Source organism: Hylobates moloch, unplaced genomic scaffold (genome assembly GCF_009828535.3).
Source record: "Hylobates moloch isolate HMO894 unplaced genomic scaffold, HMol_V3 SCAFFOLD_2, whole genome shotgun sequence".
NCBI lineage: Eukaryota > Metazoa > Chordata > Mammalia > Primates > Hylobatidae > Hylobates > Hylobates moloch.
This window is the reverse complement of record NW_026652277.1, coordinates 166602220-166626915: the sequence shown is the minus strand read 5'-3', so window position 1 is coordinate 166626915 and position 24696 is coordinate 166602220. Positions and strand designations below refer to the sequence as shown.

The 24696-nt window shown below is 41.6% G+C and overlaps 1 protein-coding gene across 7 annotated transcripts in view; it reads right to left on the bottom strand.

Moving 5' to 3' along the window:
• TULP4 (TUB like protein 4) overlaps nt 1-24696 on the bottom strand; it is a 286724-nt gene that overhangs the window by 84234 nt on the left and 177794 nt on the right. For all 7 annotated transcript variants that reach the window (XM_032161426.2, XM_058435633.1, XM_032161373.2 and 4 more), the window contains one exon: nt 15839-15967. In XM_032161426.2, the coding sequence (XP_032017317.1) occupies nt 15839-15967 (129 nt within the window). The remainder of the gene's footprint in view (nt 1-15838; nt 15968-24696) is intronic.

Here is a 24696-nt window from a genome sequence, read left to right as displayed (position 1 = left end):
CAATCAGAATGAAGAAAAAAAAAAAAACTAACTGAAAAACATTACTTATACTTGGGTGTTAAGTTTATCAAATGCTACTGCATCTATTCAAATGACCACATTTTCCCCTCTATTAATCTACTGTGGTAAGTTATTTGTATGGATTTTTACATATCATACTATTCTTGCATACCTACCAGAGTCCAATTTAGAGGTAAAGTATTGTCTTTTATATGCACAGTTGAAGCTGATGTGCTAGTGTCTTTAGACTTTCTGCATCTGCATTCATGAATGTAATAGACCTGTGATTTTGTTTTGGTAATGTGCGTCTCTGGAGTTAGCAGGGTTATGTTACCCTCTCAGGATGAGCTGAAGTAGTCCCTCTTTCTTCAATGCCCGGAAGAATTTGTATAAACAGATGATTTGTTGCTTGAAAGTTTGGTAGACAAGCCTGCCAAATCATCTGGCTACGTACTTTTGTAATGGGAAGATTATTAACCACTTCTTCAATTTAATAGTCCTAGTACTAAACTTTCATGTTTTCTTTTGAGACAGAGTCTTGCTCTGTTGCCCAGGCTGGAATGCAGTGGCATGATCTTGGCTCAGTGCAAACTCCACCTCCCGGGTCCAAGTGATTCTCTCGCCTTAGTCTCCTGAGTAGCTGGGATTACAGGCACGCACCACCACACCCAGCTAATTTCTGTATTTTTAGTAGAGATGGGGTTTTGCCATGTTGGCCAGGCTGGTCTCCAACTCCTGACCTCAAGTGATCTGTCCGCCTTGGTCTCCCAAAGTGTTGGAATTACAGGCGCAAGCCACTGTGCCCAGTCTAAACTTTCAACCTTTTTACTTCTTGAGTCAGTTCTGATAATTTTAGGGCTAGGCGCGGTGGCTCACACCTGTAATCCCAGCACTTTGGGAGGCTGAGGCGGGCAGATCACAGGTCAAGAGATCGAGACCATCTGGCCAACATGGTGAAACCCAGTTTCTACTAAAAATACAAAAATTAGCCGGGCGTGGTGACACGTGCCTGTAGTCCCAGCTACTCGGGAGACTGAGGCAGGAGAATCGCTTGAACCTGGGAGGTGGAGGCTGCAGTGAACCGAGATCACGCCACTGCACTCCAGCCTGGCGACAGAGCGAGACTCCGTTTCAAAAAAAAAGTTCTGATAATTTTGAAAAGGAATTTGTCGATTTCATGTAAGTTTTCAAAACTGCTGGCAAGTAGTTAATATTTTCCTTTCAAAAATCAACTTTATTAAGGTATAATTTACATGCAGTAAAGTCCCTCCTCGCCCCAGGAGTCAATCCCCAACCCTAGTCCTAGACAAACAGTGATCTGATTTCTGTCATTGGTTGTTCATTCTAGAATTTTGCACGAATGGTACCATATGGTATGTTCAACTTCTGTGTCTGACTACTTTTACTCAGCATAAAGATGTTGAGTGTCATCTGAATTGCGTGTGTCAGTAGTTCATTCCTTTTTATACATATTATTCCATTGTATGAATATACCACAATTTGTCTATCCAAATTGCTATTCAGCAAAGTCTCAGGATACAAAATCAACATACAAAAATCACTAGCATTCCTACACACAAACAACAGCCAAACCAAGAGCCAAATCAGGAACAAACACCCATTCACAATTGAAACAAACACTCATTCACAATTGAAACAAACAAACACAAATGCCTAGGAATACAGATAAGCAGTGAGGGGAAGGATCTCTACAAAGAGAACTACAAAACACTGCTCAAAGAAATCAGAGAAGACACAAACAAATGGAAACACACTACATGCTCATGGATAGGAAGAATCAATATCACTAAAAGGGCCATACTACCCAAAACAGTTTACAGGTTTAATGCTATTCCTATCAAACTACCAATGACATTCTTCACAGAACTAGAAAAAAACTATTTTTAAATTCATATGGAACCAAAAAAGAGCCCAAAGATCCAAGGCAATCCTAAGCAAAAAGAACAAAGCTAGAGGCATCATGCTACCTGACTTCAAACTATACTACAGTGCTACAGTAACCAAAACAGCATGGTACTGGTACAAAAATGACACATAGACCAATGGAACAGAATAGAGAACCCAGAAATAAGGCTGCACATTTACAACCATCTGATCTTTGACAAAGCTGACAAAAACAAACAACAGGGAAAGGACTCCCTATTCAATAAATGGTGCTGGGATAACTGGGTAGCCATATGCAGAATATTGAAACTGGACCCCTTTCTTATACAATATACAAAAATCAACTCAAGATTAAAGACTTAAATGTAAAAACCCAAACTATAAAAACCTTTGAAGACAATCTAGGCAATACCATTCTGGACATAGGAACGAGCAAAGATTTCATGAGGAAGATACCAAAAGCAATCGCAACAAAAGCAAAAATTGACAAACAAGATCTAGTTGAACTAAAGAGCTTCAGAACAGCAAAAGAAATTATCAATAAAGTAAACAGATGACCTACAGAATGGGAGAAAAATTTTACAAAGTATGCATCTGACAAAGGTGTAATATACAGCATCTATAAGGATACTTAAACAAATTTACAAGAAAACGACCCCATTAAAAAGTGGGCAAAAAATAAGAACTGACACTTTTCAAAAGAAGTCATACATGCAGCCAACAAGCATATTTAAAAAGGCTCAACATCACTGATTGGAGAAATGCAAATCAAAACCACAATGAGATACCATCTCACATCAGTTGGAATGGCTACAATTAAAAAGTCAAAAAATAGCACAGGGCGAGGTGGCTCACGCCTGTAATCTCAACACTTTGGGAGGCCAAAATGGGTGGACACCTTGAGCTCAGGAGTTCAAGACCAGAGATGGGTTTCCCATCTCTACTAAAAATACAAAAACTAGCCTGGCGTTGTGGCAGGCGCCTGTAATCCTAGCTACTCAGAAGGCTAAAATAGGAGAATCGTTTGAACCCAGGAAGGAGGTTGCAGAGAGCCAAGATTGTGCCACTGCACTCCAGCCTGGGCGACAGAGTGGGACTCTGTCTCAAAAAAGAAAACAAAAATTAAAACAGAAACAAAAAAACTAAGTGGTTATGTCATTTTATACTTGCATCGGCTGTCATTATTGTTTTTTTGTTTTTTTTTTGAGACGGAGTTTTGCTCTTCTTGTCCAGGCTGGAGTGCAATGGCACGATCACAGCTCACTGCAACCTCCACCTCTCAGGTTCAAGCGATTCTCTGGCCGCAGCCTCCCGAGTAGCTAGGATTACAGGCGCCTGCTACCACACCTGGCTAATTTTGTATTTTTAGTAGAAACGAGGTTTCACCATGTTGGTCAGGCTGATCTCGAACTCCAACCTCAGGTGATCAGCCCTCCTCAGCTTCCCAAAGTGCTGGGATTACACGCGTGAGCCACCACACCCAGCCTGTTGTCAGTCATTTTAATTTTAACTATTCTAGTAGGTGTATGACATTGTCTTTTTTTTTTTTTTTTTTTTTGAGACGGAGTCTCACTCTGTCGCCCAGGCTGGAGTGCAGTGGCGTGATCTCGGCGCACTGCAAGCTCCGCCTACCGGGTTCAAACAATTCTCCTGCCTCAGCCTCCCAAGTAGCTGGCACTACAGGCGCCCGCCACCATGCCCAGCTAATTTTTTTGTATTTTTAGTAGAGATGGGGTTTCACCATGTTAGCCAGGATGGTCTCGATCTCCTGACCTCATGATCCAACAGCCTCGGCCTCCCAAAGTGCTGGGATTACAGGCACGAGCCACCGTGCCCAGCCGACATTGTCTAACTTGCATTTCCATAATGACTCATATGTTGGGCATCATTTCATGTGTTGATTGATCATCTACACATCTTTTGGGGTATATCTGTTGAAATCCCTTTCCATATACAGTTTGTCATCTGTATCCATGGATTCTGTATCCATGAATTCAACCAACTTTTAATAAAAACTGGAAAAAAATTACATTTGTATTGAACATGTACGCTTTTTTCTCCCCTTGTCATTACCCCTAAACAGAATGTAACAACTATTTAGCATTTACATTGTATTAGGTATTATAAGTAATCTAGAAATGATTTGAAGTATACAAGATGGGCTGAGCTTAGTGGCTCACACCTGTAATCTCAGCACTTTGGGAGGCCAAGGCAGGCAGATCACTTGATGTCAGGAGTTCAAGACCAGCCTGTCCAACATGGTGAAACCCCATTTCTACTCAAAATGCAAAAATTAGCCGGGCATGGTAGTGCACATCTGTAGTCCCAGCTACTCAGGAGGCTGAGTCAGGAGAATCACTTGAATCTGGGAGGCGGAGTTGCAGTGAGCCGATATCAAGCCACTGCACTCCAGCACAGAGCGAGACTCGATCTCAAAATAAGTAAATAAATAAGTATACAAGATGATGTGCATAGATTATATACAAATATACCGTTTTACATCATATACGTGTGCATCCATGAATTTCGGTATCTGTGGGAAGTCCTGGAACCAATCCCCTATGGATACCAAGGGATGACTGTATGAACACAGGCAAATATATTTATTTATTTATTTATTTATTTTTATTTTTTTTTTTGAGACGGAGTCTCGCTCTGTCACCCACGCTGGAGTGCAGTGGCGCAATCTCGGCTCACTGGAAGCTCCGCCTCCCGAGTTCACGCTATTCTCTTCCCTCAGCCTCTCCAAGTAGCTGGGACTACAGGCGCCCGCCACCACGCCCGGCTAATTTTTTGTATTTTTAGTAGAGACGGGGTTTCACCGTGGTCTCGATCTCCTGACCTCGTGATCCACCCACCTTGGCCTCCCAAAGTGCTGGGATTACAAGCGTGAGCCACCTCGCCCGGCTAGGCAAATATATTTAAAAAATACATAGTAAATATCAGTTTTCACCTTCTTACTCTCATAAAATTTCTCTATAAATCCTAGATATAATCCTTTATCAGATATGTGTAATTCAAATATTTTCTCCCAGTCTTTGGCTTGCCTTTTCGTTTTTTTAATGGTATCTTCCAAAGAGAAGAAGTTGGCCAGGCGCAGTGGCTCACACCTGTAATCCCAGCACTTTGGGAGGCTGAGGCGGGCGGATCACGCGGTCAGGAGATCGAGATCATCCTGGCTAACACGGTGAAACCCCGTCTCTACTAAAAATACAAAAAATTAGCCGGGTGTGGTGGCAGGCACCTGTAGTTCCAGCTACTTGGGAGGCTGAGACAGGAGAATGGCGTGAACCCGGTAGGCAGTGCTTGCAGTGAGCCAAGATTGCACCACTGCACTCCAGCCTGGGCGGCAGAGTGAGACTCTGTCTCAAAATAACAACAACAAAAACAAACAAACAACAACAAGAAACAGAAGAAGTTTAAATTAAGAAAAAATTTAATTTATAATTGGCCCATAATAACTGTATATATGTATAGGGTACAATGTGATGTTTCAATGCATGAATACATAATATAATGATCAAATCAGAGTTAATACCATATCACTTTAAACATTTATCATTTCTTTGTGGTGACAACACTTAAAATTTTCTCTTCTAGCAATCTTGAAATATGCTCTACATTGTTATTTGCTATACTTACTCTACTGTGTAACAGAACACCAAAACTTATTTTTCCTAATTGTAACTTTGTATCATTAAATTTTGATGAAGTCCAATATCAAGTTTTTTCTTTTATGGATCATGCTTTCTGCATCCCATCCAAGAAATCTTTACTTAGCCCCAGGCTGCAAAGACTTCTAGAAGTTTAGCTTTTACACTTATGTTGTAGGAGTTATTAATAAATTATTGTAGGCAGATAGAGGAAAAGGAGTCCTGGGAAGCTTTCTTTTTTTCCCCCCTTTTTTGTGGAGGAAGGGGTCTTGCTGTATTGCCCAGGCAGGTCTCCAACTCCTGGGCTCAAGCTATCCTCCCGCCTCTGCCTCCCTGAGAGCCTGGATTACAGGCGTGAGCCTGTAAGTTTCTTAGAGCCAGGCTAGCAACCTTTGATATGCAAATGTAGACCATTAGAAACTGTGTCCACCCAACATGGCGATTCCTGCGCCTTCCTGCCCTTGTCCCAGGTGTTCCTGGCAACATGGCCGCCCCCACATATCCCCACATGTGTAGAACATCCTTGGCGCCCTGTATTTGCATATTTAAAGGCTGGGGTGGGAGGGCCAGCGTTTTCCGAGGGCTACATGGTGAATCACATGCCTAGTCAAACCAATCCCGAGCCCTATGCAAATCAGACATCGCCTCCTTCAGCCTCTGCATATAGACTTGGCTGGTATCCACCGCACTTGGGGACCTCCTCTTTCGGCTTTGGAGCCTCCTCTCCGTCTATCTCTGTATGGGGGAGCCTCTTCCTTCTGCCTTCTTCCTTCTTATTAAACTCTCTGCTCCTTAAAACCACTCCACATGTGTCCGTGTTTTGTCTAAACTGGCCTGAGAACTAAGAACCGTGGTGGTTCCTCCACTCACTGGAGCCGTATCACTTATCTCTATGATTCATCTGGAGTTAATTTTTACGCACGGTGTGAGCTAAGAATCAAGGTTTTCTTTTTAAAAAATACAGATATTCAGTTGTTTCAGCACCATTTGTTGAAAAGATTTCGAAATTTCCCCCACTGAACTACCTATGCATCTTATAATTTACGTTTGGTTACCTTGTAATCTCTATTTATAGCTATGACCAACTTTTCATTCATAAAATTGTTTACTTCGGTGTTCTCTTTTCTCCTCTTGATCAGTTTTGCAAGCAATTTGTCTATTTTGTTGATTTGTTTCCAAAGAAATTTTTGGAATTTGTTGATCTCTACCTTATCGTTTTTCCCTATTGTACTAATTTTCACTTTCATTTTTATTATCTTACTTTTTCTTTCATTGGATTTACTCTCCTGTTCAATTAATAATGTACTAATTTTCACTTTCATTTTTATTATCTTACTTTTTCTTTCATTGGATTTACTCTCCTGTTCAATTAATAATATTTTAAGATAAATACCTATCTGACCAATGATCACAGTTTTATTGCTAATATAAGTAATTAAGGATATACATTTCTCTCACAGCACCACTTTAATCATATCTCACAAATTCTGGTATATAATTAAGGACTAAATTCTGATTTTTTTTACCTTGCCCAAATTCCTATCTAAGGGGTCTGGTGAGTCATGCCCTACAAATCATAAATTCTCATCACATAGGTATTATATATCATGATTTACTTTCCAACCTCACTCTGGCATAACATTACAAGACAAAGAAGAAAATGAAAATATTTTACCCCAAAACATGCTTCTTTGCCATATTTTGAAACGGTCCTACAAAGCTGTTCTTTGTGGGGAAAAATTTGCATCTGTAAAGAATCTCTATTAACATCACTAGATCTTTTTCTTCCAGACCCTCCCAATTCTAAAGAGACTACCTAAAATCTGAATAGGAAACATTTGTCATCCTACTGTCTCTAAGGACAGCCACTATAAGACTGCAAAAGAACTTTGGGCTGCACAAAATTTTATTTTAACCTGAACATTATCTTTCTATCAATCCGTGGTCTTCAGACAAACTCAACCAATTGTCAACTAGAAAATATTTAAGTTCACCATAGCCTGGAACCTCCCGGACCCCTTTGAGTTGTTCTGCCTTTCTGGACCAAACCAATGTATTTCTTTTTCTTTTTTTTTTTTTTTGAGACGGAGCCTCGCTCTGTGGCCCAGGCTGGAGTACAGTGGCGTGATCTCGGCTCACTGCAAGCTCCACCTCCTGGGTTCGTGCCATTCTCCTGCCTCAGCCTCCTGAGTAGCTGGGACTACAGGTGCCCGCCACCACGCCTGGCTATTTTTTTTGTATTTTTAGTAGAGACGGGGTTTCACCGTGTTAGCCAGGATGGTCTTGATCTCCTGACCTCGTGATCCGCCTGCCTCAGCCTCCCAAAGTGTTGGGATTACAGGCGTGAGCCACTGCACCCGGCCACCAATGTATTTCTTAAATGTATTTGATTGATGTCTCATGCCTCTCCAAAGTATGTAAAACCAAACTGCGGCCCGACCACCTTGGGCACATGTTCTCAGGACTTCCTGAGGGCTGTGTCACGGGCCATGGTCACTCATGTTTGGCTCAGAATAAATCTCTTCAAATATTTTACAGAGTTCGACTCTTTGTTGACATAATGTTTTCATTATAATTTAGATCTAGCATTTTATAAACATCTATTAAATATATTCTGTAAACTATTTAACAATATATTTAAAAATGTCTAAACAGGCCGGGTGAGGTGGCTCACGCCTGTAGTACCAGCACTTTGGGAGGATGTGGCAGGTGGATCACCTGAGGTCAGGAGTTTGAGACCCGCCCAGCCAACATGGTGAAACCTCGTCTCTACTAAAAAAAAACAAAAATTAGCCAGGTGTAGTGGCGGGTGCCTATAATCCCAGCTACTCAGGAGGCTGAGACAGGAGAATCGCTTGAACTCAGGAGGCAGGGATTGCAGTGAGCCGAGATCGCGCCATTGCACACCAGCCTAGGCAACAAGAGTGAAACTCGGTCAGAAAACAAAAAACAAAAACAGACAGGGATCTCTTATCTTTTCGTTATTAACTCCTAACCCAGTTGCACTGTGTTCAGAGATCATGGTCTATAATCATCATAGCTGACACTGGAAATCTGTTTTTTATTTAAGTCCTGGAACAGGGATTGGCAAGCTATGGCCTGTGAGCCAAATCTGACCTGTCACCTATTTTTGTATGGCCCACAAACTGAGAATGGTTTTAAGTGGTTGAGAAGAAAAAAATCAAAAGAAGAATGATATTTTGTTATTTGAAATTACATAAAATTCAAATTTCAGTGTTCATAAATCAAATTTTAAATTTTGTCAATAAAAATCTTTTGGAAATCTGATTTTCCTCGTTATATGATACCTATATAATATCCTCAATTTTGACTCCTGGTCCACAAAACCTAAAATATTTACTATCTGACCCTTCACAGAAAAGGTTTGCATAATCCTGCCCTAGAACATGATCAATTTTTATAACCCTTCTGTGTTTGAGAAAAATGTATGTTGTCTAATTGGTGAATTAAGAACCTATAAATGTCCTTTAGGTCAAGCTTGTTAATTTTGTTGCTCAGATCATCTACATCTTTGCTGACTGTCATTAAAATGTCTGAGTATGTCAATGGATTTATCAATTTTTCCTTTCAGTTCTATTAGTTTCCTTCACTTATTGTGATGCTATTAATAAGTGTATACATATTAAAAATATGCTCTTGGTAAACTACAGCTTACCAAATAATGCTTTCTGTCTTCTACGAACCAAATAATACTTTCTGTCTTCAAATCTACTTTATCTGATACTAATATATAGCTACATCAGCTTTATTTTTTTTCTTCGTATTTGCAAGATATATCTTTCTCATCCTTTAAATTTGTTTATGTCCTTAAGTTTGAGGTGTGGCTCTAAACAATATATACTGTTATCTAGATTTTTACAAATATAATCTGCTAAGCTCTATCTTTTGATTGGTAAATTTAATCCATTTACATTTATTCTAATTAGCGTTATATTTGTTCCTGTTTTCCACCACCTTGGTTTACTTTTTCAATTTGTCCTACATTGTGTTTCTTTTTAATCTTTTCTAACAAAACAAATGCTATCTATAATCTTCACTGTTGCTTATAGTTACAAACATTTAGCTTTTTAAAAAATCTATGGTATTAATGGATCTATTACATTTCAGATAATGAGAAAATAAATGAACAAACACCAAAAGAACATGAACTTCTTGCTGTTTTTCAAGTAGGGGTTATGGGTTTATGTTGTGTTATCAGCAATGTCTCTATCATGACAATGGCATGGTTTGTGAGATAGCTCTTGAATAGCTGGTCTGAGATTACTGAAAAAAGTTGTTTCCTCAGATAAACTCAGAACCTTGGCTTCACTGACTTTATGTTCCAACCAATTACACTGTCTGGTTTTTCTCATTAACATAAAACAATGTTTTTCAGAAACAATGCATTACATTCTGGAATAAAATTAAAAAGCTCTTTCATCTTTCAAAGATAATGCTATTTACTTATATGCATTTTAACTATGTATCTTAAAAAAGATTTGTACTAAAAGAAAAAACTATTTTGGGAAATCTCCTTAATCCATAGCCAAAACGCATAGCCAGTAAAAAGAAGCTTCTTAGAGATACCAGCAATTTTACATCACACAAAAAAACTGGTAATAGAGGATGTTCACACGGACTAATTGGGTTTCTGTTTATTTGTCTAGAGACTTGGTCTTGCTTTGTTGCCCAGGCTGGAGTGCAGTGGCACAGTCATAGTTCACTGCAGCCTCAAATGGCTGGGCTCAAGCAATCCTCCCATTGCTGCCTTCCAAGTAGCTGGGACTACAGGGTTGTGTTACCATACCAAGCTAATTTTAAAACTATTAAAGACCTCAAGATGAGGTCTTGCTATATTGTCCAGGCTGATCTTGAACTCTGGTCACAAGAGATCCTCCTGACTCAGTCTCCCAACTAGCCACTTGGCCCAATTTGGGTTTACTAGGTCAACATAAAGTGATAAGAATATATCACAACTGGAAAAACAAAACCAGAGAAAACCAAGTATCAAATTGCTTTAAAAAAAAAAAAAAAAAAAAAAGTGGTGGCTCATGCCTGTAATTCTAGCACTTTGGGAGGCCAAGACGGGTGGATCACCTGAGCCCAGGAGTTCAAGAACAGCCTGGGCAACACGGTGAAACCCTGTCTCTACTAAAAGTATAAAAAATTAGCTGGGTGTGGTGGTGCATGCCTGTAATCCCAGCTACTTAGGAGGCTGGGGCGAAAGAATTGCTTCAACCCGGGAGGTGGAGGTTGCAGTGAGCCAAAGATGCACCACTGCACTCCAGCCTGGGTGACAGAGAGACCTTGTCTCCAAAAAAAAAAAAAAAAAAACACACAAAAACAAAAAAAACAAAAAGGCAGAAACTCCAGTTCTTTTAGTTTTTCAAATGCAGAAGGTTGCAGTGCTCTTGCTTTACTAAAGAGTTCTCAGGCATGGATTAATTGAAGCTGAGCAGCAGGCTGACCATGCCATTGACCCAGGCAGCTTTTCATCAGACTGTCTCAGAGTGTGTGTGCCTGGTACAGCCGCCCCTGGTGACTAATACTGTAAAATAATGCATGTACTGTTCCAAACTCATTTTTGAAATAAAGGACTCTTAATCATTTCCTGAAAAAGAAATTGTTAAAGCATCTCTTAGCTTTTGCCAAATGTTTGATTACTTTGTGACAATGAAAAGCATGCTATATAATGAAGATAATCTGTCATTTCTTCTAAAAAGTAGTCTTTTTCTCTAAGCTGGTTTCAAGGACACTCCTCTTCTAAACCACAGAACTTTTACAGGTGCACAAAGCCACCACTTCCTTGACCAGTGATCCATCGTCACCAGTGTGTGGCGTCCTTTTTAGTCAGGTAAGATATGACTCCAACACGATTAAAGGCAACCAAGCCTCCCCCAAAATGCCACTGTTTAATGATGACAGTTGTTCAATGGGTTCTAAGATTTGAAAAATCTGAGTTCCAAATGGCAAAAGTAAACAAAACTCTAAAATGAGATCACAACATACAGTAATTACTTTAGTCGAACCTGGTAGGCAGGCATTTGTGAGATTCTGGGTGCTTCCAGATGTTCTGTGGCCCAGAGAAGCTCATTTGCCTCCAGGGCTGAACTCATCCTCCCTTTCTTGTTTCTAATATCTGCTCCAAACACCCAATGGAAAGAAACACAAGGGAAGTGTCAGGTGGTGGTGACCGCACAGCTGCTATGGAGATGACAGAGGGCCCCTGCTCACAGAGGCTACTGCTAGGAGAATCCATGTGCTGGTGGCACTGCTTGGCTGGTGGGGTGGGCCTTTTAATGGTAATGAAGCCTGAGCTCCTTGGGGTATACAGTCATGTCAATTAACAATGGGGATACATTCTAAGAATTATGTCATTAGGCAATTCCCTTGTTGTGTGATCATCACAGGGTGCACTTACTCAAACTTGGACGGTAGAGCCTGCTCCACACCCAGGCTGTATGGGACAGCCTACTACTCCTAGGCTACAGACCTGTACACACGTGATTGTATTGAACACTGTAGGCAACTGTAATACAATGGCAAGTATTCATGTATCTAAAGCTATCTAAACATAAACAACACACAGTAAGAATACAGTATAAAAGCTAAAAAACACTTCACCTATAAAGGGCACTTACCATGAATGGAGCTTGCAGGACTAGAGGTTGCTCTGGGTGAGCCAGAGAGTGAGTGGAGAGTGACTGAAGGCCTAGGACCTTACCTTGTATGCTACTGTAGACTTTATCAACACTGGATACTTAGGCTGCACTCATTAAAAAAATGGTTCTTTCCTCAATAATGAATTAATCTTAGCTTATTGTAACTGTTTTACTTTTTAAACTTTTCAGTTTTTCAAGAATTTTGATACTTTTTTTGATCCTTCTGTAATAACACTTAAAACACAAACATATTATGTAGCTATACCAAAATATTTTTTTCTTTATATCCTTATTCTGTAAGCTTTTTCTATTAATTTTTTTTCTTTTTAAATGTTTTTATTAAAAACTAAGACACAAACACATTAGCCTAGGCCTACACCGGGTCAGGATCATCCATATCACTGTCTTCCACCTCCACACCTTGTCCCACTGGAAGGTCTTCAGGGGTGTGATGGTTAATATTGTCAAACTTGACTGGACTGAAGAATGCAAAGTATTGTTCCTGGTGTGTCTGTGAGGGTGTTGCCAAAGGAGATGAACATTTGAGTCAGTGGACTGGGAGAGGCAGACTCCTCCTCAATCTGGGTGGGCACCATCTAATCAGCTGCCAGCACAGCTAGAATAAAGCAGGCAGGAGAAGATGGAAGAATGACTTGCAGAGTCTTCCAGCCTTCATCTCTCTCCCGTGCTGGATGCCTCCTGCCCTCGAACATCAGACTCCAAGTTCCTCAGCTTTTGGACTCTTGGACTTACACCAGTGGTTTGCCAGGGGCTCTTGGGCCTTCGGCCACAGACTCAAGGCTGCACTGTCAACTTCCTGACTTTTGAGGTTTTGGGACTCAGGCTGATCCACCACTGGCTTCCTTGCCCCTCAACTTGTAGACGGCCTATCATGGGACTTTACCTCGTGATCGTGTGAGTCAATTCTCCTTAAAAATCTCCCTTTCATATATACATCTATCGTATTAGTTCCACCCCTCTAGAGAACCCTAACACAAGGGCAATAACATATCCATAGAGCTGTCATCTCCTATGATAACAATGCCTTCCTCAGGAATACCTCCTGAAGGACCTGCCTGAGACTGCTAACTTTTTTTTTTTTTTTTTTTTAATAAGTAGAAGTGGCCGGGCGCGGTGGCTCACGCCTGTAATCCCAGCACTTTGGGAGACTGAGGCGGGTGGATCACGAGGTCAGGAGATCGAGACCATCCTGACTAACATGGTGAAACCCCATCTCTACTAAAAAAAATACAAAAGAAAATTAGCCAGGTGTGGTGGCGGGTGTCTGTAGTCCCAGCTACTCGGGAGGCTGAGGCAGGAGAATGGCGTGAACCTGGGAGGCGGAGCTTGCAGTGAGCTGAGATTGTGCCCCCACACTCCAGCCTGGGCGACAGAGCGAGACTCGGTCTCAAAAAAGAAAAAAAAAAGGTCTAAAATAATAAAAAGTACAGTAAATACCAGTAACATAGTCATTTGTTATTATCAAGCATTATGGACTATACTAATGGCACTTGCTATACTTTTATACAGCTGGCATCACAGTAGGTTTGTTCACACCAGTAACACCACAAACACATGAGTAATGTGTCATGCTGCAGTGTCACTAGGTGATAGAAATTTTCCAGCTCCAGTATAAACTTATGAGATCACCATCGTATATGCAGTCTGTGTTAACCGAAACGTCATTATGCAGCATGTAACTACACTGTGAATACACGCATCTCTGCCAAAAGAGAGAATCATTTCTTCTTTGGGAACATGACAGTGTGGTGGAGCATTACAGACTCAAACAAACTAGGGTTTGAGTTCTGGCTTACCACCCATGAACCTCCTTGGACAAGTTACTGAACTCCTGACCTGAATTCTTCTATTAACTGAGAATAACGATATTTTTGGAACAGGGTTCCTGGAGACTGAAAGATATAATACATGAAAAAATCAAGCACTCATTTGGCATTTATCCTTGCTCCCCTTCCATTTCTTTTTCTGAGCGGTGATTTCAAGTCCTCTGGCCACCCTAAATCTGAAGACATGTCTCACCTCATCACTGGGCCTTTCTAGGGAAAAGAATCCCATGCTTTGGTTAATGGAAGAATGACAGCATTTTAGAACCTTTACAGGCCAACTCAGAGAGGCGGTCATTTCACAGAAAACCATGAAAAGCTGCTACCTCAAGGCCTGAAACTCATCTTTGGTGATGACCTATGGCTACTGCTTCAGGGCAGGGCAGTTCCATGCTAGACAAGGTGGTAGAACCTCCACATGCTACAGGCACTGTGATAAGATGCAAGCGATGCCATGGGCACTTTTCATATACAGTCTTATGTAATCCTCTGTGATCCTGAGGCAGGTACATTAATAGCCCCTACATTACAAATAAGAAAACTGAGGCACAGAGAAGTATCCCCCACACAGAAGTCATGGGGTGAGATTTCCGGCCTACACTGTCTGATTCCAGAGCTCGTGCTCTTAATCACATGTCCACCCACATGAAGATGTCCACATCTGTGGCTCTCCTTCAAGAAGGCCAGTTAATGGTCACGGGACAGGCTCTGAAGGAGCCTGAAGGAACCTGGTAAGGCCTTATCAGTCAGTCAATATTATTACATTTACTCTACTAAATCAACTCAGAAAAAAAATGCTGTTTTCACACAGGGTCTTCTGTGATGATATCTTACAGAAATCCTTGGCCTGCTAACAGCCGCTGACAATAGTATCTTCATTCATTGTAATTTTATGTCACTTGACTGATCTGTATCTAAGGAAACTCACAGCTTATTTAAGCAACAGGTGGGAGAGGGAAGGATGAGAATCCAAGTACCTTAGAAGTGTATAGAAAGGCAACCACAGGGAAATCATTCTGAGAGTTAAAATAGTCCAAGAAACCCCTCATTAATTATTAATTGACACCCCCTGAGGACTCAGGTTCTTAAGTCCCAGTTTTGTACAATCCCGAGGATGGGAGCTGCCTGCTCCAATGTATGTCCTTAAACTCATACAAAAGGTGCACCATGAAGCCATCCTGTAAACCTGAACAATCTATGGAGCAGTTCTAGAAACAGCGCAGCTCAGCAGGCTGTCCTGGGTGCAACTGTTTCCTGAGAACAGAGACAAACTGTATTAGAAAGGAAGAGCTGGAGGATGACAAGAGGAGGCCGTGCTGATTGAAGCCTGTGAAGAGATTGTAGCACCCTTCCCTTGTTGAGCAGGTTGTGAGAAGTCATGTGAAGCTCCCCATAAGACCGATGAGATGACAACACAGGCAAGATACCTTTTGAAGGGGGCAAAACAGTGATATGCCAGAGGCCCCAAATTTAACATGGAATCACAACACTGAAGGGTAAAAAATGACTTCACAGATCTAATTAAAGTTTAAAAGTTGGAGAGTTCTCACAACAGCAGCATGGTTGAAAAGGAGACATGATCCTGTACTCTCTTTTTTATCCAGTGACATATGTGAGAGAAATGAAAAGCAGGATTCTAATCTGATTGATTTCTCTTCCCCCTAGCTCTGGAGAACGTGGCACTGTGTGGTGCTAATGCACTGGCTCTGGAATGCCTGTCTGGGAGTCCTCTACCCCGCAGCCCTTCACTGGCAGAGCTGCGCCTGCCACTCACCTGCGCCCCGCGGTCGTTGACCAGCTCCACAGACCACCTGCCCTCGTACTGAATCCACACGAATATGCCTCCGTCCGCATCGCACGTGGCCAGTTTCTGGTAGGGCTCATTCCACCTCACCAGCACAACCTAGAAAACCACCAAGAAGACATTTACCACGGGAATACATCTGTGGGCCAGGATTATTTCTGTGATGTGATCAGACCCGAACTAATTAGAATGCAGTCAATAAAGGGAGAAGACTGGGGGCGAATGCGGGGATCAGGGCAGGGAATAGACAGAGCTCACACGAGAGTCCACAGGGAAGCAGCCCCACTGACACGGCTTCCTAACAATGAGAGACAGCGCGAACATGCCCACTACTACAAAAACAAAGAGGGGACCAGGGGCCCATCCGCACCCAGCACCTGCCTCTCAGATGGTCCTTCATCTGCTGGTCCTGTGGTGTGGGGAAACTATTTTAACAACATTGACTATGGATTTGAATCAGGGTATTATTTATTTAGTATGGAAGGAGGAAAGGGTGAGTACCATTTAGGTTCATTTTCCTCCCGAAGCAAAATTTTCGGTATCTTTTCCGGTCTACCTTATTTCTGAATAGTTTAGCATCTAAATGTGGTTAATTTGGAAAAAAAAATACATACTTGAAAAATCTAAGTTGTTTGCGATTTATCACAGAGGAAATATCAAGAAATTATAAGCTTCAAATTTTCTGAGTATAAGAACTTTGTTTTTTAATTTGAAAAATTCTGATCACTTATCTAAAAAGGTAGCAACTCTGCTAGGTGGCTTTTGAAAATAGGTGAGTGCCGGAGGAGTCTGAGGGAAGCCTCACAGAGCCCAGTAAAAGTAGCGAGAGACTGAGGGTTATGGAATGGTCCCCAGACACCATGAGCCACCAAACCAACACGGCAGGGCTCACCCTGGAGAATGTTCCCCGAGGCTGTTCCTGACTGGTCCATCCTGGTAATCATGAATTAATTCAGTCTGACACATTCAGCACACATTTTTTACATTCATGCTATGTGACTAATACTGAGTTGGTGGCTATGAAACACACTTGTTGTTCTCAGGTAAGTTCCAGCTGGGAAGTCAGAAACTCCAGACATGCAGCTAGATACTGACATATATCAATAAAATAAGAGCTATTATTAACCAGGCAAGAGTACTCTTGCTATGAATAAAAAAAGATTTGAACCCTTGTCTACTCCCAGCATTTTGTGCCTAATAGCTAATTACAACAGTTGTGAACATGTAGCATTGGTGTTAATGGTTTCCAAATTCTAATTTATATCTGAAAACAAAAAGGACTGATGGTTAAAGACTTCCACAGCGCCCAGGCCCCTCCTCACATCCTCTGTCCAAAGCACAATTTCTGCTTTCGGACCAACGCATAAACCCCGGGACTTCTCAAAGCGATGCCATGGACACACCTGATTTTAGGTCTTTAAACTTGTGTCTAGGGCACCAGCGGGCTAGGAGGAACCCCCAAGAACCACCTGATTTAGTGTGCCTTGAGCAGCCTTGGTTGGCCACACTTGGTGTTATCTGCACTTGTTGTAAAATGTATAATAAAATCAAAATTTTCAAGACAAATTATTACCCACTTAAAGTGTGAAGAATATCATAGCTCTTTTTTAAAACTGCAAAAATCAGAGGCAGCTGTGAGGTTGTGATCTTTTGGGACCTGGTGATCACTAGAAAAACTGAATCCAGTTGATGGCTCACCTTGCATGGATATGGATACCGAGAACTCCCAGGTGGCCCCATCTAGCGGAATCCTCTCTGTTGAGACCCTCTTCCTTGCTCTAGTCATAGCTCTGTGGGTGCAGTGTTTATAGAACTATCAGCTTGTGAACACCACCCACCCCCCACAGGTCTGTGCTGCTTGAGGAAAAGGACAGAGGCATGTTCACCTTTGAATACTGACACACAGCAACTATGAATATATTGTGCAAACAATAATATATGATTAGAAGTTGTAATCCTTGTCAACTTATATCTTTGAACTATAAAGAAGTATATAGAAGGTATTGAAGCTATTTCAAGTAGTTTACTTTTTTTTTTTTTTTCAATTTTACCTAAGTTGGCCTCGACTGCATGGCCTCGCCTCCTCGTACGCCAGGATAACCGGCCGGAGCCACCGCAGCTCCCTCAAGTAGTTTACTTTCAATTCCCAAAGGCATTTGAACAACAGCATATACTGCCTGCCTGCCTATGATAAACCAGACACTGTTAGGTGCTAAGGACAGCGATTAGGACATCTTGTCTCCCTGGAGTTCAGTTTCCTAAACAGACATTAATATAGTCCTCTGTACACAGACACAGGAGGGGGCTCAACTCATGTGGGGAGCAGGGCAACAAACCCAGATTCATTTTTTTAGCTTAGTTTAAAAAATCCTGTATTAGAATTACTGATTTTTTTTAAGTTAGACCAATATCAACAAAAGTCCTTAAATGACATTGAACATGTCATAACATTTAGGATTTCCAAATGGTAAATAAAAGCCAACTTCACAGACTTCTTTCGGATCTGCCAATGATTTGACCCAAGCACTAGAATCCACAAATGTGCATGTGGCTACAGTTTGGTCCCTAATACATTAGTTATTTAAGCCCATAGTCATTCATGTACTTTAGAATGGCCACTGTGGAGTAGAACATGACAAATTAAGAACACGATATTCATGACTGATCAGTTTTTGAATCATTTCCTTATTTAAATGTAATACCAATGAATACTCATCCACTACGACCCTCTCTGTAAAATAATACTTGATGACAAGATGTCATACTCCAGGGGAGAGAGGCTAGCCACATTATTTACATTTTTGCCTTTAACATCCATCAAAAACAAACCTCTCCAGGAAAAAGGCTGCACGGTCATAGCATGACACAAACACAGAAGAGTGGAGGCAAAAAATATTTTTAAACGATTTCTAACATGAAATTAAAGATTTTTTAGTCTTATGACAACACAGTTGCCATTGTTGGATAAACGAAATGTCCACAGACTCAATTTCATCTTTTAGAAATTCTTAATCAGTGGCCGGGCACGGTGGCTCACGCCTGTAATCCCAGCACTTTGGGAGGCCGAGGCGGGTGGATCACGAGGTCAGGAGATCGAGACCATCCTGGCTAACACGGTGAAATCCCGTCTCTACTAAAAATACAAAAATTAGCTGGGCGTGGTGGCGGGCACCTGTAGTCCCAGCTACTCGAGGCTGAGGCAGGAGAATGGAGAATGGCATCAACCCAGGAGGCGGAGCTTGCAGTGAGCCGAGATCGCGCCACTGCACTCCACCCTGGGCGACAGAGCGAGACTCTGTCTCTAAAAAAAAAAAAAAAAGATTCTTAATCAGTTGAGATGCAGCAGTACATGGGAACGAAGTCCCATTTACACACTTTGCTAAGAGTTCCAACTAGTATAAACGAATAGGTGAGTAACACCCCTAAATTAGAGACAGAAATCTTTCCAGTGATTTTTGGTTTAAAAATAAAGCCAAACTGCTAATGATGTTATTCTCATTTCCTCCCCTGTCTATAATTCACAGCTGCAGCCTTATCTCCCAGTAGCTTACTTCCTGTTCTCTAAATCCTTCCAGCCTATTTGGCAATGTTAGGACATACCAGAATGTTGAGGAATTACCAACTGGGGGCCAGCTGGGTTCTCAGCTGCCTGAATTTTGTGCTATGGGGCTATGGATCTGCCCAGTTATCCAGGTACAGAGCTTCCCTTCCCTTTTCAAGGAAAATGTGACTCTCGTTGACTCTCAGCACCAAGGAACTTCTCTCTTGGGGTATTTAGCTGAAGTGTATGTTCTTTGACTAAGAAGTCAGAGGAAAGGGTTAGTTTTGACCTACGCCTTTGATGGTTCAAAAAAATACCAACCTATTACCCTCTCCAATATAAGACATGTTCTCTCATTTTAGAGTGTTACTATTATCAGTGAAGTTATTAAAGGTAGGAAAATCTACACAAAAAAACATAGGGCAGAACTGCTGAAAGCCTATATTTGGGCCATAATCTAAGGCCCTAAGTCAGTCACATCACTTCTTACACCTAGAACTACTTTGAGGGAAAGCAAAACAAGCATCACTTTGCTCATCCCAAGGATGTTCATCTTCTGAGTCAGGAGCCCTCCAAAGGGTGTTGATAGATTTATACAAGAAGCCATCTCAGGGAACAACCAACATCATCACTATTCAGAAGGATTTCTCTCAACCTAAAACAAATGTAATTTGAATGAACACTAAATACACACAGCTCAAGTAAGAAATCCCTGTGATTAGGCCGGGCACGGTGGCTCACGCCTGTAATCCCAGCACTTTGGGAGGCGGAGGTGGAGGCAGGCGGATCACAAGGTCAGGAGATCGAGACCATCCTGGCTAACACAGTGAAACCCCGTCTCTACTAAAAATACAAAAAATTAGCCGGGCGAGGTGGCGGACACCTGTAGTCCCAGCTACTCAGGAGGCTGAGGCAGGAGAATGGCGTGAACCCCTGGGGGGCGGAGCCTGCAGTGAGCCGAGATCGCGCCACTGCACTCCAGCCTGGGCGACAGCGAGACTCTGTCTCAAAAAAAAAAAAAAAAAGAAATCCCTGTGATTATCACCACTCTGTTCTTCTTATTCTGCAATTTATTAAGTGAACCAGCAACAACTACAATTGTGCAAGGAAAACAAAGTGATTGCCAATTTAATTGTAGACACATTTGGTCATTTTAACGAACCAAAAGCACCTTGAAAGAGAGGCTGGAAGAAATTCAGCTAGAACAATGGTTCTGGAGACTGCTGCCCCCAGAGATGTCACCGGGAGGTCAGTGCTGAGGAAGGCGGGCTCTGGAGTCTGGCTGCCTGGCTCTGACTCTGGGCCTCATCACTCACCTACCAGCTGCACAGCTGTGGCCACCAGGACCCTCTTGCGGCCCCTTTCCTCGTCTGCTTGATGCAAGCCATGGTAGCACACCCCTCATGGAGTTGTGAGGAGTATCTTAAGAAAGGACCTCAGACTGGGGCCAGGCACACCGCAAACATTCAGCAAATGAGAGCTCTGTGTTATTAATTCACAAACTCGAAACTCCGGAAGATAAAGACTGGTTCAGCACAGTATTTACATATATAGTTTCCTCTTCAATAAAAGATAAATGTTTTGAAAGGTAATCTCCCTTTCTAGACCTGTCTCCCACTACTTGCACCCCCTACCCAACTCTGTAACTTAAAAAGCAACATCACCACATGCTTCGTGCCACCCTTGGCCAGGAGCACCCTTCTGCCCCTGGCCGCCTGGTGAGTAAAGCCTCCCTGAAGTTCCAAGCACTCCCTTTTGCTCTGCGTGCAGCACCTTCTGCACAGTCCCGGCTCATACGGTACACTGCGCTCCCTCACGCAAATGTTCCACACCGGACTGAGAACTTTGTAGCTTTTGTTCTTCTATTAAACTATTCTTGAAAGATGATTAACCGTATCTGTTCCCTCTCTCAAGAGTAAGATGTTAAAACTGATTCAAATGATAAGGGGGTGGATAACAGCTTTATTGAGACAAAATTCACATATATAATTCACCCACTGTCAGTGTACAATGTAATGGTTATTAGTATATTCACAAAGTTGTACAACCTTTAAAATATGTTTTAGAACATCTACCTCAACCCTCAAAGCCCTGTACTTTTCAGCTACCACCAACCAACCCCACAATATTTCCCTCCAGCCCTAAGCAACCAATTCTCTGTTGTTACAGATTTGCCTACTCTGGACATTTCATATAAAAGGAATCATACGATATGTGGTCTTTTGTGACCGGCCTCCTTCTCTTAGCATGTTTTCAGGGTTTATCCATGTTGTAGCATATATCAGTGTTTACCTTTTAAATATAGCCCAGTAACATTCCATTGTATTGAGAGACCACATTTTGTTGATCTATTCATCAGCTGATGAACATCTGGGCTGTTCATCAACTTTTAGCTATTATGAATACTGCTATGAACTTTTGTGTGCAAGTTTTTTTTTTTTTTGTATAAACATGTTTCATTTTTCTTGGGTCTATACCTAGGAGAGGAGTTGCTGAGTCAAATGATAATTCTATGTTCACCTTTTTGAGGAACTACAGGACTGGTTTCCAAAGTGATGCACCAATTTACAACCCCACTAGCAATGGATGAGGTTCCCAGTTTCTCCAAATTCTAATACTTGCTATTGCCTGTCTTTTAAAAAATGACAGCCACCCTGGTGAGTGTGCAGCAGTTTGAGTTGCGTTTCCCTGATGGCTAATGATGCTGAGCATCTTCTCATGTGCTTGGTGGCCATTTGTGTGTTTTTTTGAGAAATGTCTATTCAGATTCTTTGCCCATTTTTAGTTGGGCAGTCTTTTCTATTACTGAGTTTCTCTTAAGCCCTCTGAAACACTAACTACATGTGAAGAAAACTTTAGATTTTATTTCCAGATAGCCAAATTTATTTCTCTCATTTGAATGTTCACAAATCCAATTCTCATTCAAACACAATTCAATTAATCTCAGTTGGTTTGTAAGAATCTGTGAATGAATGGCCTAGAGACAATAAAGGAACTCAGAAAACACAGATTTGTGGTCAGAGCCCTGGAATCTGGGGACCACGGTGCCTCTAACCAGTTCTGAACCTGCATGTGCTGGAGGATGACCTTCTAGTCCCAGCTTCTTTAGGACACGTACCAGGAAACAGTTACACATTCCTTCCTGTATTTTCCAAACTTTTTTGTCAGAAAATAATATATCTTCTTATTGGATAGAGTTTATATTATTAGCCAGGCCTGAATTAGGAAAAAGAGAACTCCACACCAAATCTGATATGAATGCAAAACTACCATTCCACGCTTCTCATCTATTAAGTGGCAGCAAGATTCTTCCATTAAAGCAAGATAAAACAATGCTGAAGAGCTACATTCTAATTATGGTCTGGAGGAAACCCAACAGTTAATACTTTCATCTTTTGACCATATTCGGGCATTCATCTGCCTCAAAATCCTGTGGAATAGTACCCCCTATGACTCTAACTTCTATTCTTTTCCACTCATCATAGCTGCCAACTCCTGAGTAAAAATTCTACTGGAAAGTATGTTCAATCACATGCACTATTCATTGAGGTTGCAAATCACTTTGAAAACTTGTGAAATTCACATTTTTCCTCATCACCACTTTTCACTCACTCTCAACTAAATACCCTTGGTGTATCTAGTAGTTATTAGTATTAGTAGTTAATTTAGAGCTAAAACAAACATCTGTTTAGCTCTAAATATAGATGTTTAGAGCTCTGGCTCATAGATGAGGAAAGGTAGGCTAATGAGGTGAACAAACTTTCCTAAGGTCACAAAGCAAGCTCAAGGTTAGGTCAAGGTCCAAGAGGCTCTGTCTTCTCTCTCTTGTTCAGAGGGCCTGTTAACCAAGCTGGCGCCTGTGGCCACCAATCACTCAGCCAATGAGTATTCAGGAAGCACCAAACAGGTGCATTCAGGGAGGACACACAGAGGGGAGAGACGCCTGTCCAAGGAGCACCTGGTGGAACACTCAGAGGAGCCACTTCATTCTTTGCTTTTTAAGCATGTGTTCTTGCTGTCATACTTCTATAATGCAAAAATATCCTAGAAAACAACTGTATCAATTAGTTCTGGTTCTGAGGAAAGAAAATAAAATCACACTAAAGAGAAATAAACTAAGACGTTCCTGGTAGTGTGTGTTGGGAGAAAAGCTGAGTGTTGGGAGAAGCTGAGGCAGGGCTTGCCATGTCTGACATAACGTAAAAGATTCTCGGAACATGTCCGGGATCCAGGGTCTAAAACTCCTCGTGGCCTTTGGAACGCCAAGCTCTGTGCTAAAGGGTGGAAGGCTACCCTGACGCACCATAATCTAAGCCCAGGGCATAAAACCCCTGTGGCTTGGATAGAATCCAGGGCTCGTGGCTCTGGAATGTGTCTAGACTTGCTGGCTCCTTGCTCCTTGCTCTCCCAGGATCGATTGTATCTTGAGTTAAAAGAACATGCTCTCCATTATCTCAAGTAGCTGAGCAGATGCTAAACCGTCACAGCTGTAAATCATGTGCTTAATCCAACGGTGCCCTTTTGACCCCCACATTCTCAACACCCGTTTCTTTGTTTGATCACCAATAAATAGTCTGGGCTTCCAGAGCTCGGGGCCTTCACAGCCTCCATACACTAGCGATGGCCCCCTGGACCCACTTTCTCTCTCAAACTGTCTTTTCTCATTCCTTTGACTCCGCTGGACTTCATCACCCCCACGACCTGGTGTTGGGTCTGATCACCCCAACAGGTGTGTTGTAAATGATTTTTAAACTTTTCCTTATTTTCTGGTTTTCCCACAATGACCATATTTTACTTCCATCTTCTCACATGTCTGAAAAAACTATCTTGTTAGACAGTGAATTTAAACAATGTATTTCAGCAACAATAAGTCATTTTTACATACATTATTTTACATAGCTTATTTTAGCTCCACAAATATCTTAGAAGGAGGTACTGCCATGACTATTACCTTGTTTCAGATAAGTGAAGCTGAAAGAAGGTTAAAATCTCTCCATAGACTTTTTTTTTAACTTAAAAATCTTAGGCAATATTTATGACATATATAACAGTTTAAAGAAAAATTTACTATGAAGTGTTCTCATTCAGCTTAAAATATCACCAGTACTATCCAGAGCCCTGTGTATTCCTCTCAGACCTCAATCTTTTCTTGTCTGAGGAAAAAAATGACCTTATGGACATTTCATGTTTTTAATTCACAGGCTTTTTTGTTTGTTTGTTTTTTTGAGACAGAGTCTCCTCTGTCGCTCAGGCTGGAGTGCAGTGGTGCAATCTCGGCTCACTGCAA